At 38.6% G+C, this 13383-nt stretch overlaps 1 protein-coding gene across 1 annotated transcript in view; it reads left to right on the top strand.

Annotated features, from left to right (window-relative positions):
- Positions 1-13383, top strand: part of arhgap24 (Rho GTPase activating protein 24) — a 68790-nt gene that overhangs the window by 24515 nt on the left and 30892 nt on the right. The window contains exon 3 of the mRNA XM_051412113.1: positions 561-648. Coding sequence (XP_051268073.1) covers positions 561-648 — 88 coding nt within the window. The remainder of the gene's footprint in view (positions 1-560; positions 649-13383) is intronic.

Below are 13383 nucleotides of genomic sequence, written 5' to 3'. Positions count from 1 at the left end.
TGACTCTGGAAAAAACTGATGCTGATGCTCCTGCTATTTAAAGCAGACAATCTCTGGCCTTTGGTGTCACACACACGATGTATCATTGTGGACAGAGCTGAGCCAGAGAGATGGTGATCCTCTATAATGCTGCCACTTTGCCACATTTTATAACAGCTCAGCTCCATCATCCAGACCCATCCCCGGGGACCTATACGCCACCTTCTCGGGCAGCAGAGATGCTGATACACATGACAAAGCAAAATCCTTTGACAAACATGTCAGTGTTTTAAACAGATTTTTCCTGCAATAATGTGTGAGAGTTGGTGTGCTGCTGAGGTCAGGCGTGTTGCTGCTGCAGGAGAAGAACTGGAAAGGTTGTGCGAAGTGAACTGTTCTAGATCAAATGGCAAAAATTTTCAGCTACATTATAAATCAAATGTGAATTGTGGGGTCTAAAGAATGACCAATCTCTTCATTAAAAATCGTTGTGTGAACACAGAATATTTCTTACTTAACATTTACTTATAAAAGTCATCAATCAGCATTAATCCTAAATCTGTCTGTTCTTTATTCCACAGGGAACCATTTTCTTACCTGGAAACAAAGTTTCTGAGCATCCAACCAGCGGCGACGATGCAGGGAAATTTCTTTTCGAGGTCATTCCAGGTAGGAAAAGATAAAAACAATTTAATCACTTTTATCTTTAAATGATGATAGCAGTTTGGCTGGAGCAAGAGCAGGAACAAAAACAGAAGGTTTGGATCAGTCTTGTCTGCTGCAGATATATTTGAGTGAAGTCTTAAACACTGTGAGAATCATCTGGGGAAGAATTTAGCCATTTCCTGATTTTATACGTATTTCTTTTCACAGTATGTTAACCATTTGTTTGGCTGTTGTTTACTAGGATTGCATGTATGAGTTCTCCTCCTGTCTGTTTTACATCAAATGATGGACTTTAATTAATACTGTATGTCGATACAGTATCTGATGACGGGTTTAAATGCTTGACAAATTACCCCAAGAGATAGAAGTGAAGGATGAGATGTGCAGGGAAGGTTGTGGGACAGGTTTTCGATGCACATTATATGCTTATTGAACAAAAATTGTTTAAGTGTTAGGCTGGTGATTCCTATATGCTCAGGAGACTCTACAAAACACAGAGGGAAAAAAGTAGATAGGGGTTTCATGTTGTGAAATTGGGATCACTGTAATCTTACAACATTCTTTCTCTCTTGCTCTCCAGTTGTATCACCTTCACTTTGTTGTTATTCCACTAAAAGGAACACTTTGTCTTGCCTCTATAAACCCTTTAGCTCAGTGAAGAGACACTGGCAGACTGACTGAAATTGACATTTTCATGACACAAACGTTTTAAAGTCTTGCTTTTAAAAGCAAAGTTGGTTTTGCTTTCTTGCCAAGAGTTAAATGAGAGAATGAATACCACTCTTGTGTCTGCAAATATGAAGCATTAGCCAGCAGGTGGTTAGCTTAGCTTAGCTTAGCTTCGCTTAACTTTAGGAGTGGAAGAAGGGGGGAAAGGCTAGCATGGCTCTGTGCAAAATTTTAAAAGCGGATGTAACTAATATATTATATTTTATTTGTTAAATACATAAACTGAAATGCAAATACTATATGGTATTATTGTGTACTTCACATAAGGATGATACAGACATAACTTGGTTTGTTAATTTGTGAGCTTGAGAGGCGCTGCTGAGCTGTTTTTACCCCCTGCTTCCAGTTTCAATGCTAAACTAAGCTAATTGCCTGCTGGCAGTAGATTCATATTTAGTGTACAGACATGAGAGTGGTATTAATCACTTCATCTAACTCTCTGCGACAAAGCGAATGTCTGCGCTTCCCAAAATGTCAAACTATCCCTTTAGTGAGTTCAGAAGCTTGGCTCAGAAACTATATTAAACCACTGACCACACACACACACACACTCACACATAAAGTCAAAGACGAACACATGCACAGACGCCAGGAGACTGTATGGAAACACGATTGAATACAACACAAAGGAATAGAGGGATATTTTCCCAGGCGGAGCAATGCCAAGAATGTGAGTCTATGGAATAGATATTTAAAACACACATGCACACAGGGGAAATAGAGACAGCTGGTAAAAGATACAGTAGCAGAGTGCATCAACAACATCAGTTGATCCATCTACAATAAAACCCTGTAGAAAACGCAGGATGTGCGCAGAAACTACTTGAATTTTATTTATCTGTATCTTTTCCCTTGTATCCATCACATTTTCTCTTCGAGGAAACAAAAGTAAAGTATCAAGACATTCTCTCACATGACTTGTGATTCTCACTGGACCTGGCACATAATGGTGCAAGTTCATCCTAAGATTTGTCAGAAAAAGGTCAATTAAAGGGTGCCAAGACTGAGCCAGAATTAAAGTCATTTAGGCAGTTGTCCAGGTATGTCACAGGTTCGCTTGAAACATGGCATTTTTGTTTTTGGATGCTAATGACCTTGCTGGTTGTCTAATAGTTTCTACATCAGACAAGGATTAACAGTTCCCCCGCAGAGATCATTTCATGCACTTCAGTTGCTATACTTTTCACTGCAGCCGTTCACATTCACATTGAAATGAACCAAAGTCAACTTGTCGACTTGTGATTAATAGTCCTCATGGTTGGAAGTTATTGTGTTATAGGAGAAACAATACAACAGTTTAGTTAACACACTATTTTTCCATATGCCATGGTAGAATACATTTTGATGTATCAGCACTCATGTAGTGGAACAAAAAATGATTTCTCAACATAAAGCAGCTCTCTGTGTTTGACTAGATATGATGTATTTTACTGCTCTTTCTGATGCTATTTGATCATCTCACAGTGAGTGATCAGGTGAAGTATTGCTCAAATGGTTAGTTTCCAAACCTACAACATTTCAGAGATGGGATTTGCACTCTAATACCATAATATGACTGACATCATCCATATGGATCTAATTAGTGTCCAAATAATCAGTTATGTTTTCGAATTTCTGGCAATGCTTGGCTATATAAGACTGTTTCTCATCAATAAGCTGATTTGTCTGATAGCAGAAGGAAAAAGGGAATTTCAGAAACAAAAACTTTCGGTTCTCTTTTCCATGTATTTCAGCTAAAAAACACCCACAATACAAATAAAGCAGATGTTAAGCTGTTTTTAGTCTGGTATTTTTATGCTGTTAACGGCACAGAGCTGAGGTCCCCCACACCTAACTTTACTTAGAGAACTGCAGAAGTGGTTAGGGTTAGGGTTAGGTTAGGGTTGCAGAGGATTGTTGACATCTAAAAGCTATCTTTTCTCTGGAAAAATGAAGACAGTGAAATATTTTTTATAATTCTGCTGAATTTAATTTCCGATCATTGTCAGGTACAGTTTTTATTTTATCACATGCCACACTGACTCATTGTGCCTAATTTCAGTTTTCAGTTCCCCCTTTCCCTTTCCAGGTGCTCACAGTGTGCATACAGTAGCAGATACAGTATATGCTGTGAAATCTCATATTATTAACTGTTGTAGTATAATTTTCTTAGTGCTTGTGTTTTCCAGTCTCCACCACAACAAACAGGTTTCTTTTCTTTTATTTTTCTGTGGGAATAGACTGTATAGGCTTCTATAAACACTCCGAAGGATGGAAGGAGAGATTCAGTTTTCTCTACCTGCAATAGCAGTCATAAAATAATTTCCACAGTATACCAGGTGCTGTTCCCAGCTGCCATATAACACCCAACTCAACAAGGATGCTGGAGTATCTTAGTAATTGTGTTGTTGGTATATATGCTGGATATGGAGGGTTTTTTTTAAAACTGTGTATGTCTTTTTTCTTTCTTGGTGATGGTAAATGTGGTCAAATATCTGTCAGTGAGCAGTTTCAACCTCAGCTTATGTCATTATTTCAGTGGGGTACTGTATGACTGTGAGGCCACATGGAAGATGTACTAATACAGTAACTGTAAATCAAATATTATACCATATGATGCATGATGCATTTTCAGTTTTGCGATCAACTGTCCAAGTGCAATAGTTTCACTTCGGTGTATTGTTTAATGTATACAAAAAATTGAAGGACATGCTCACAGTGTAGTTACAGTGTAAAAAATAACAGACAGCAGAGGCAGTTCATCCCTATTCTGTCCCTAATAGATAATGAATATGAGAGCTGTGGTAATATATAAGTTACCATTAGGGAATAAATAAGGACAAATGTGTCCTAAAATGTTTGTGGTGTGTTCAAGCTCAAGATTTAAAGGCAGTTACCAGCAGGATGCCCCAAATAATTAATGACTTCACCTTCAGATCTCTGTTTTTTTTAATCAAGGTCAGCACTGACTGATAGGGCTTTCATTATATGGATCTTTTTCATTGTTTTGTCCTTATCCAGTTGATATGTTTTTTTCTTAAACTGCTCTTAATTCTTGTATATTATATACTTATGGAGGATTTAGACTTTTTATTCAGAAAAAGAGAGAGACTGTGTAAGTTCATGGCATTTTTTCAAGGAATTTTCATTAAAGCAAGACCATGTTACTTTTGAACAACTGCCACTGGAGGAGAGGAGTCATAAAGTCAGCAAACTGACTCAGAAGGGTAAAATCTGCTAACGTTGGCTAACATAAGCCACCATATGCTACTCCAGACAAAGTAAAGCTGTGGCACCAAATCCAAGTGTATATTTTATTACTTTAGAGTCTAAGGTTTTGTACTTCAAAGACAGGCTTTAGTTTGACATTTTGGGTAATACAACAAACTTGCATGTATGAAATATAGAAATATGAAGATACAACCAGTGGTGGGTTAGCTTAGCATAGCATAAAGACAGGAAACTGCTAGCCTGGTTCTGTCCAAAAGTAATAAACTCCAGCGCTTCTAAAGCTCACTAATGAAAACATATCACACTGTCGTCTGTAAAAAAAAAAAAAAAAAGCTGCAACAACTGTTAAAACAACAAGTTTTGGTTGTATGCATGTTTCTAGTCTTCATGCTGAGCTAACAGCCAACCAGCTGCTGACTGTAGCTTCATATTTAACAGATTTATATAACATTTATTTAATCAGGTATAGTCTCATATCACAGAGACAAATAAGCACATGTCCCAAAATGTCAAATTATTCCATGTAGCCTACTGCCCACATTGTTGGTAGTAAACGTTCTTCTTCAAACTATGACTGGGCTTGTTATGGCTGTGTCTCAAATGCCGTAAAATTACTCACGCAGACTTAAACATGGATCAGAATATCATTATCCGCATGTTTACTACAAGGCCCTCGTGGGTTGTTGAACCACACAAGGACTCATCAGACTTGAAGAGACTCTCAACAAGTACCCCTAATGCTACTAAACTGTTTTCCTCATTCTACAACATCCACTGCTCCCTCATCCTGATGGAAAACAAGAACATGGCTTGTTATGAGACGGCAAATAAAGAGCTCTAAGAGAAGCAGGGAGAGAAAATTAAAGGAAAACACAACACATATATTCCACTGGTCTAAAAGGGGCCCTGCAGTTTGAACACAACGCATGGACAGTCTTTGGCAGACAGAGAGACGGGAAGTGATGGGGGGGGGGTGGAAGTCAGAGTTGTACAGAGATGTCCGTTGTCTGGTATCGGGTGACTGCCAGGGGCTTGAATAGCAGCATCAGGACATCTGTACAGGGAGGGAGACTCTGCTCTCAGATTAACACACAACTCTGTATTTTTAGCTTTTATGGAAAGTTTTACTTATTTACTCGTATAGTTCATAATACTTCATAAAACTGCAACACCTGTGCTGTGCACACTCTGATGCTTTTTCTGTTCCTCTTTCTTGTTGTTCTGAGGTCTTTTGCCTTTGTTTCACTATGTACTGTATATACACATCTGGATGATGTGTGTAAAACCTGCAGGAAGAATCACTGAGGAGTGAGGAGGAGATGGGGGTTTATGAAGCAGATTTACCACATGGCTAACAATATTTAGACTGGATTCATGGTTATGTCTTTATTTTTAACCAACTGACAGAGACACATAGGTACAGACACAATGGGGCTTTTGTTTTGCTCATCCAAACCAAAACTCTTAGCACCAGTGACGTTGTCCTCCATCACCCTGACACGTTACAACATGTGCAAGCACAAATGGGCCTCAGCTGAGTGGAAGAGGAATGACAACAAAAATGCATGAATACAGCTGTCAGAATTTCTGTTTCTGGAATTGAATGTTTATTTTTTATAAGATTATCTGTGCAGGACGCTATGCTCAAAGGATTACATTATGACATTTTCTGTGTGGCTATATTTGGATGCACCTGCAAACTCTTTTTTGCTACTTTCTAAAGGATCAGAGAAAAAAAGTAACTTCTTAAGGGTATCTCTCATACACAGGCAGCACTGACAGAATAAAAACTGTATTTCCCTCAGTCCATATATCTGGAATACATATCAGAACATCCTACTGCTCAGGATTAGTATGCAGTTTTATCTGATGTAGTTAAATCCTCCTAAGAATGTCAGGTATGATCTGAATACAGCTGCATGGTATAACATAGCTCTGCACACCAGGGGCTGAGTTTTGAGACATCAATACAGTGAGCAAGCAGAGCCTGCCTTTAGCAAATTATATTTTAGACAAAGTGGCACAGACTAAATTTTTATTTTACCTGTCAAAGTTGCATGAATACCTGTAGGTAAATGTCACTCGCCGTGGTCCAACTGCGATTAATCATCCCATTCCTATAAAACAAGAATCAACACAGGAAACACTCCCTGCTGTGTTTTTGATGGAGATTCAGTGTGCTCCTCTATCCCCAAGCTCTAATAAACACAAGGTCTTGGCTCCAATATGAGTTCAGTATGTCACTCTCTCTCTCTTTGCCCCAGGCTCACTCTTTTGCTCCCTCTTTCTCTGTCTCGCTCTGTGTTTCTCTCAGTCTCTCCTGGTAGCCTGGTTAGAGTAGCTGGTCAGACCACAGCAAGTCACTGCTGCTGAATTATGGGAATATTTCCCTGCTCATCCATAGAGGTTGCCATCCCTTCATTCATGAGAGGACCTTGGGATCATGTTGCCATGAGCACGTGGACAGCCTCAAGCGTAAATGCTGTTTACAGAGCAAAGCCTGACTCTATAATATATACCTCTTCAGTATCAAAGATTATATTTGGCTTCAGCTTATTGTATAAAGTAAGGTCATGTCTTGGCATTTCGTCATTTTAAATGTGAGTTGACATAGTGTTGTAGTTAGGAAGTGGAGCCTCAGAGCCTAAATAAAGGTGATAGTGCCCTCATGTGGTTTTCAAACTCATTGCAGTTCTGGAAAAAATTCTGAAACTTAGTCCTGTCTATGTTAATCTTCTCCGTCTTTTGCATGTTGCATATAAATTATAATAAATTTTATTAGGAAACTAAGAAGAATTAAATTAATCCTTGTGGTGGATTTTTATGTATTGTCACAAATGGAAGCAATTAACTAATGTTGTATAATTCTTAATGAATCCTGCAAGGTTTTGGTCTTTCTGCTGAGAGTTAAGGTCTGTATACAGTGATGAGAACTGTCTCATTTTTGTTTGTTTCACACTTTATTTATAAAACAACTGAGTTGTTTAGAGGTTTATATTAGTTGTGGTGACATGATAGAAAAGGGCATAATTTCTCAAGTATTCATTCAAACAAATAATTACTCTAGTTTTAGCTTTAAAATCTGCAATATGAGTGAATTACTAAATTTACAAAAGCTTTGTAGGGCATTATATGAATTTATTTGCCTGTATTAAATGTTACTGTAGTTTATTATTCAGCATTTGTAAACATTTAGTTAGCAATGACTTGGAGACTCAGTTTAGAGCTCTGTGGACTTTGACTAAAGATTGTTTCTCTTAAACTGTTTGAAATGCTTCATATGTTTGGTTTATTGCAGTTCTTCACAGCTGGTATTATTATTAATTTACCATAAGCACATCAGCAATAACATTTAATGAATTTCATGTGTACATTTGTATTATTTCCTTTTTTGATTTAGTGCGTCCGTGATTAATGTTTGTTTGACATGTATGCCTGATGGGTAGCCATAGGTAGAGCCACCTTGGTGACCTCTGCAGTGATTTATGAGTGTCATATGTCACTGAGTTGAATGTCTTATTAACACAGTGTGATTTGTGTGATTGAGTTATGATAATCACAATGTAAATGTGAGAAGGCAGGCAAGGCTGGGAGTAAATCAGACTAGAAACACTTATCATTATTATTCTGTATTATGAGAAAACCAAGTACAAACTGTCATTGTATGATCAGTTTAGGAATGTGCTGTATCAGGATATCATGCTAATCTTACCTAAACCCAGTCAGGCTTCTTATTAAACAGTAATGATTGAATGATTACTATTGGAGGGTGAGGAAGGACATGTAATTATAAGACCAGAGACAACTACTGTTCATTATGAGGCCGGCATGTAGAGTATGAGCACCTAAAGTTGATGATGGAAAGATGGATGGATGAAGTAAAAGAAAAAGCACAAGCCAAAAGGGGAGGGGCAGCTTTAATAACCCAAACAATTATTCTACTTGTTCGTGGATGGTAATAAATATGGCAGGCAGGGATTATTGCCCTCCAGGCATCAGTGTTTAAGGTTAAAGAAGCCCCAGTAGAGTAATTGAGGAAGCATATCAATCTGTGGTGCTGGCATTTCAGTGTCAGGATGTGGAGGTGGCTTTCAAATAGCCCCTCCATGTATGTGTATGTTATGTGTGTGCACATTTATATAAACAAAGGTTCAATAACCACTGGTGCAGCTCTAACCATACTGTAGTAATGTTTATTTCAGAGGGTTGGCTGAACTACTATAATCCATTTTTATCATCTCATGTTATTTGTAATTTGAATATTTTTATAACAATGTTTGAGGAATGTCTGGAAGACTGTGGACTACTTTAATCCCACAACAGGTTTACGGGTTCATTTGGCGTTCTGTTTCAAGGTATGCCTCAAAGAGAAGCAACTGGTTTGCACACAAAATCTAGAGTTTTCACAACTTTGACTTCCTATTCTCTGTATTTTCAAAATTAAATTAAAAAGAGACCAGTGCCCCACCCAGATATAATAAATGCAAAACCTTGTCCACCCAACACACACACACACACACACACACACACACACACAAGCACCACCTCCTACACCCACTTCACTGTCATAGCTCGAACATTTATTAATCCATACACACGTTTGATCAAATTAATCTGACACACAAGATAAACAAGCTCTCTGTTCCAACTATATGTACTGATGTACTGATTTAATTAGCAGCTGGATGTATAGTGCCCACACAGCTTCTAATGCATCATAAATCCCAGAGGAATAGAGCAACAGTATAAAGGCATGCATTAAAAGAGAAAGTGATTTTATGGATATTACTGTGGTAAAATAATGTAGCCTGGAGAAGTATGAGAGAATGGAGAATTCTGCTTTGCATATCAAAGTGTTGACTATCTTCATTTGTCTGTGTTGTCAATGTCCCTTCTCTCTTAAGACTCCACTTTGTGATATGACATTTTCAAAAAGGTCAGAAACTGAACTTTTCTTTCCCCTGTCTCTTCCTCAGTGTATGTTTGTGTGCAGACATGTTTGTGCACATCCATGGTTTCCTAGCGTGCATATAAAGTCAATAACCGACTGTCTGTGACACAGCGGCATATGGCCTCCTGGAGGAGTTGTGGCCTGGCAATCTGCTGCTGTTGACATTTCTCATATGTCGCTTCTGAGATTCACATCCCTTGTTGTTGTTCTCTTGATATCTAAATTTATGACCCCAAGCGCTCAGTCTTACAAAGGGGCAGAGGGGTCATCTCAGACAGACACATATAGCAGATATCAGTGTCCTGGCAGCATGAAGTGAGAAAATAGTCTACGAAAGTTCCAAAATGATCCAGTGTCATCCAGAGATATCAGTTCAAAGTGTGTGTAAATTTATGTTAGCCCATTATGCATGTAGCTGGCACTGCTCTTTTCCCATGACAGACGTTTTTCATATTGAATTACGTCATGATATCAGCCAGTTTTATGTTTCTCAATATTCTAAGCCCACAATCCAATAACTGGAGAGTTTCCGCCTCTGATGCAACATTCAACATTGAAAACAGTGAGCCACCCACTGGCTTCATTAGTGACATTTTCACCAGGGAGGATCTCAGGGGGGGATTTTTGTGTGAGATTGTGCTGTTCATTTGGAGCTCGGTGCTGTGGCACAAACTCTGAAATTACAAAGCATTTATAGCCTGATATGAAAGACGCCTTTCAAAATAGGAGACTAAATGCATAGTGTTGACGTTACAGTAAACGTACACTGTGTCTCTCTTTCCATAGAGACATTCAAAGAATAATTATTTTTATATGAATTGCCATGAGCTGTTGTGCAGACCTTGATGTTCCCCAGAGGATAAATCCTACCAACCGTAGGTTGACATTTATGTTTTTTTGGGATGGGTTGCCATTTAATTTAGTACAAATAGTCCCCAGATGATGACTTCTATGACTTGCTGCTGACTTTTCCATGAAGCACCACAAGTTTTAAATTTTTCACTTAATGAGTAAAATATCTCTATAGCTATCACATGGATTGGCACCAAATAATGTACAAACATAAATGGTTGCAAGATGATGAATTTGAATGACTCACCATGGGGTTGCCATTTGTCGTTCAGCAAAATGTAAAATGTCTCAACAACTATGGCCCGCCATTCAATTTGGTAAACATATTGTGTTCAGCGATCTTTTAACTTTTTATTTACTCTAGCACCACCATCATGTCAGACTTTAAAATGTGTCTAGACCATATTCCTTATAAAATTATTAACAGAGACCCAGCAATTCCCACCATGAGCAAAACTTTAAAATAACTACTCACTAACAAAATATCTGCAAAACTATTCACACTTCCATCACCCTCAACTATGCTTTGTCTTTTGTACATAAAAGGTTAGCATGCTAACATGCTAAACTAAGATGGTGAACCTGGTGAAAGGTAAGCATTAAAGTTGCTAAACTTTAACATTTTAGTATGTTGGTGTTAGCATATAGCTCTCACAGCCTCAGAGAGCTGCTAGCATGGCTGAAAACTCTCTTGGTTCACTGCCTTATCTTTATGGTTATAATTACAAAGCTCAGTGCTAAGGCAACCAAATTATTTATTTGGGGAAAAAAGTCAGAGCTTGATGCCAGCCAAAATGTCTCTCTCTCTCTCTCTCTCTCTCTCTCTCTCTCTCTCTCTCTCTCTCTCTCTCTCTCTGTCATGGAATCAGCTAATTGGAGTTGTCTAAGTCTAGTAGATGGTGGTAGTCATAGTCCTGCTGGTTGATGCCAGTGAAGACCAGTGCTGTCAGTCTAAAATAGCAGGCCCCCAGTTGGTACTCCTTACTTCGAAAGTTATTTGCAGGCCAGCAAGGCTCCTGCTGTCTAGCTGCCAAAGCGGAAGCTTGGGTTGGGAGCAGATAATAGAGGCAACAGAGGATGATTTTTAGACGTTCCTTATTGCATTCTGGAAGTCCATTCTGTGTTGGAGGCAGGGCGTTGCTTAGTTTGTCTTTGCAGAGGCTGGGAAATGCTGCTGACATTGACTGTGGAAATAGTTGGAAGGTGTAATAGGTAGTTTGAGAAAGAAAACCCAGGGGACACATCCTTTATTCAAGAGAAAAAAGGGGAATTTTTTTGGAGTGTGAGAAAATGTCCTTGGCAGAGGTTGCTGAGATAGTTAGAAAACTCATGAGTGTCAAGCCAGAGGGCATGCATGAAATCTGTCGAGATAATCCTGGAGTGCTTTGATTGAAAAGACTTTTCAGTGTCACATAGATTTAGACTCCATATTGGCAGATGTTGGAGGCATAACATTTTGGGGATTTTATGCTCAAACAGATTGCAGACAACTCAAACTCCCTTCTTCTGAAAGCATGTGACAAGGTGCTGGAAAGGAAACTCGGCTGACTGTCAGTTGGATTTAAAAGTAACAATGCAGACTGCTGTTAGTTTTCAAAGCAGAGACAACATCTTTTTAACCTCTCAGAGATCACTGAAAGGTTTCGAGTTTGCTAAACCTGACTAGATATGTTGATTTGTGGATTAGGAAAAGGTCACTGACCAGGTTTCCCAAGGTATCTTGCAGGAGGATGCAGTGGGAGTTTGGGATCCCAGAGCTGCAGCAGCAAACGTTTAGTGATTTTGCACTCAGAGAGATTCTTACAATGATCAGGTTTAAAGGGGGCATTGGACTCTCTGACAAGGATGCCTCCCTTCTGTGTGGAATTTTCACAGACTGCTCATTAAGGCAGAAGGTCTGGAGAGTGTTTAGTTCAGTGACAGTTGGGTGAAATCAGCTGTTTATAGAAAATATTGTCCTTTTACGGTTATGAGCTGATTATAGAAGCAATGGTTGTTAAGAAAAGGGATCGACTGTCACATCCAGCTGCGGGGGCACCGTGGGGGCACCTCCCTGATGCAATTGCTGGCCCCCAACCTCACAAGTTGCATTTGCATAATATTCTTCTGAGTAATGAGTACTGTATAAATAATATGTGTAATACTTAAATCAGTGTTTCTCAAACGTTTAACACTGTGTACCACCTCAGCAAATATTAAACCAACTTTAAGATACAGTGGTGTAGGCTGACCCTTTTCAGCTACATGCAGTTCATACAGGAGGGAGGTTTATTCCTAATAAGAAAATTATTTTTCGTTGATCTGCAGGGATCCAGTTCAAGAACTAAAGCTAATTTGGTGGAAAAGAAAGTAGTCCTGGTCCACACTTGTCCCATTTGGAGCCACGTGTTTTTGAACCATTCATTTTACTTCCGCTAAGTATCTTGCAATCACATTTTACAGCTTGACAGATAATGAAAAAATATATAACAGGAAACTCATACTGTTTTCAGTTTTTAAATGGATTTCTTTAATGTTTTGAGAGTTATTTAAATTAATAACAGAACCATAACCAGTCAGCTGCTTTTAAATGTCTGTCACTGTGTTATCCTCACCCACCCTGAGTATTTATGTTAAGCTAAGCTAAGTAGCAAGACAAACTCTCTGAAAGAAAGCAAAGAATTTTCCCCAAAATACTGAAAAGTTTCTTTAAAACAAGATTTAGCGTATACATTTTCCCTTACTTCTGCACATGCATACACTCAGTTTAATTAAAATAGAGGTTGGAATAATAATAATAATGTTTTTTGAGTGGAAGGTTTGTTACAGTAACTTTGTTACAGCAAATGAATATGAGCGATGGTTTTATATGTTGTCAGTATCTTCCACAGCAGACTGATCAGTGGTTACAGTGGTTTCTCTGTAACAACAAAATGTGCAGTTTATGTACTTTAGTGATGGGGCCAAAGCCTGTGGGAGCTCTCATAATGGCTCAAGCTGCACAGCGAATGATAAAG

The sequence above is a fragment of the Dicentrarchus labrax genome, unplaced genomic scaffold, assembly GCF_905237075.1.
Source record: "Dicentrarchus labrax unplaced genomic scaffold, dlabrax2021, whole genome shotgun sequence".
Taxonomy (NCBI): domain Eukaryota; kingdom Metazoa; phylum Chordata; class Actinopteri; family Moronidae; genus Dicentrarchus; species Dicentrarchus labrax.
Note: the sequence above shows the minus strand (reverse complement) of the source record. Positions and strands in the feature narration are given on the sequence as shown.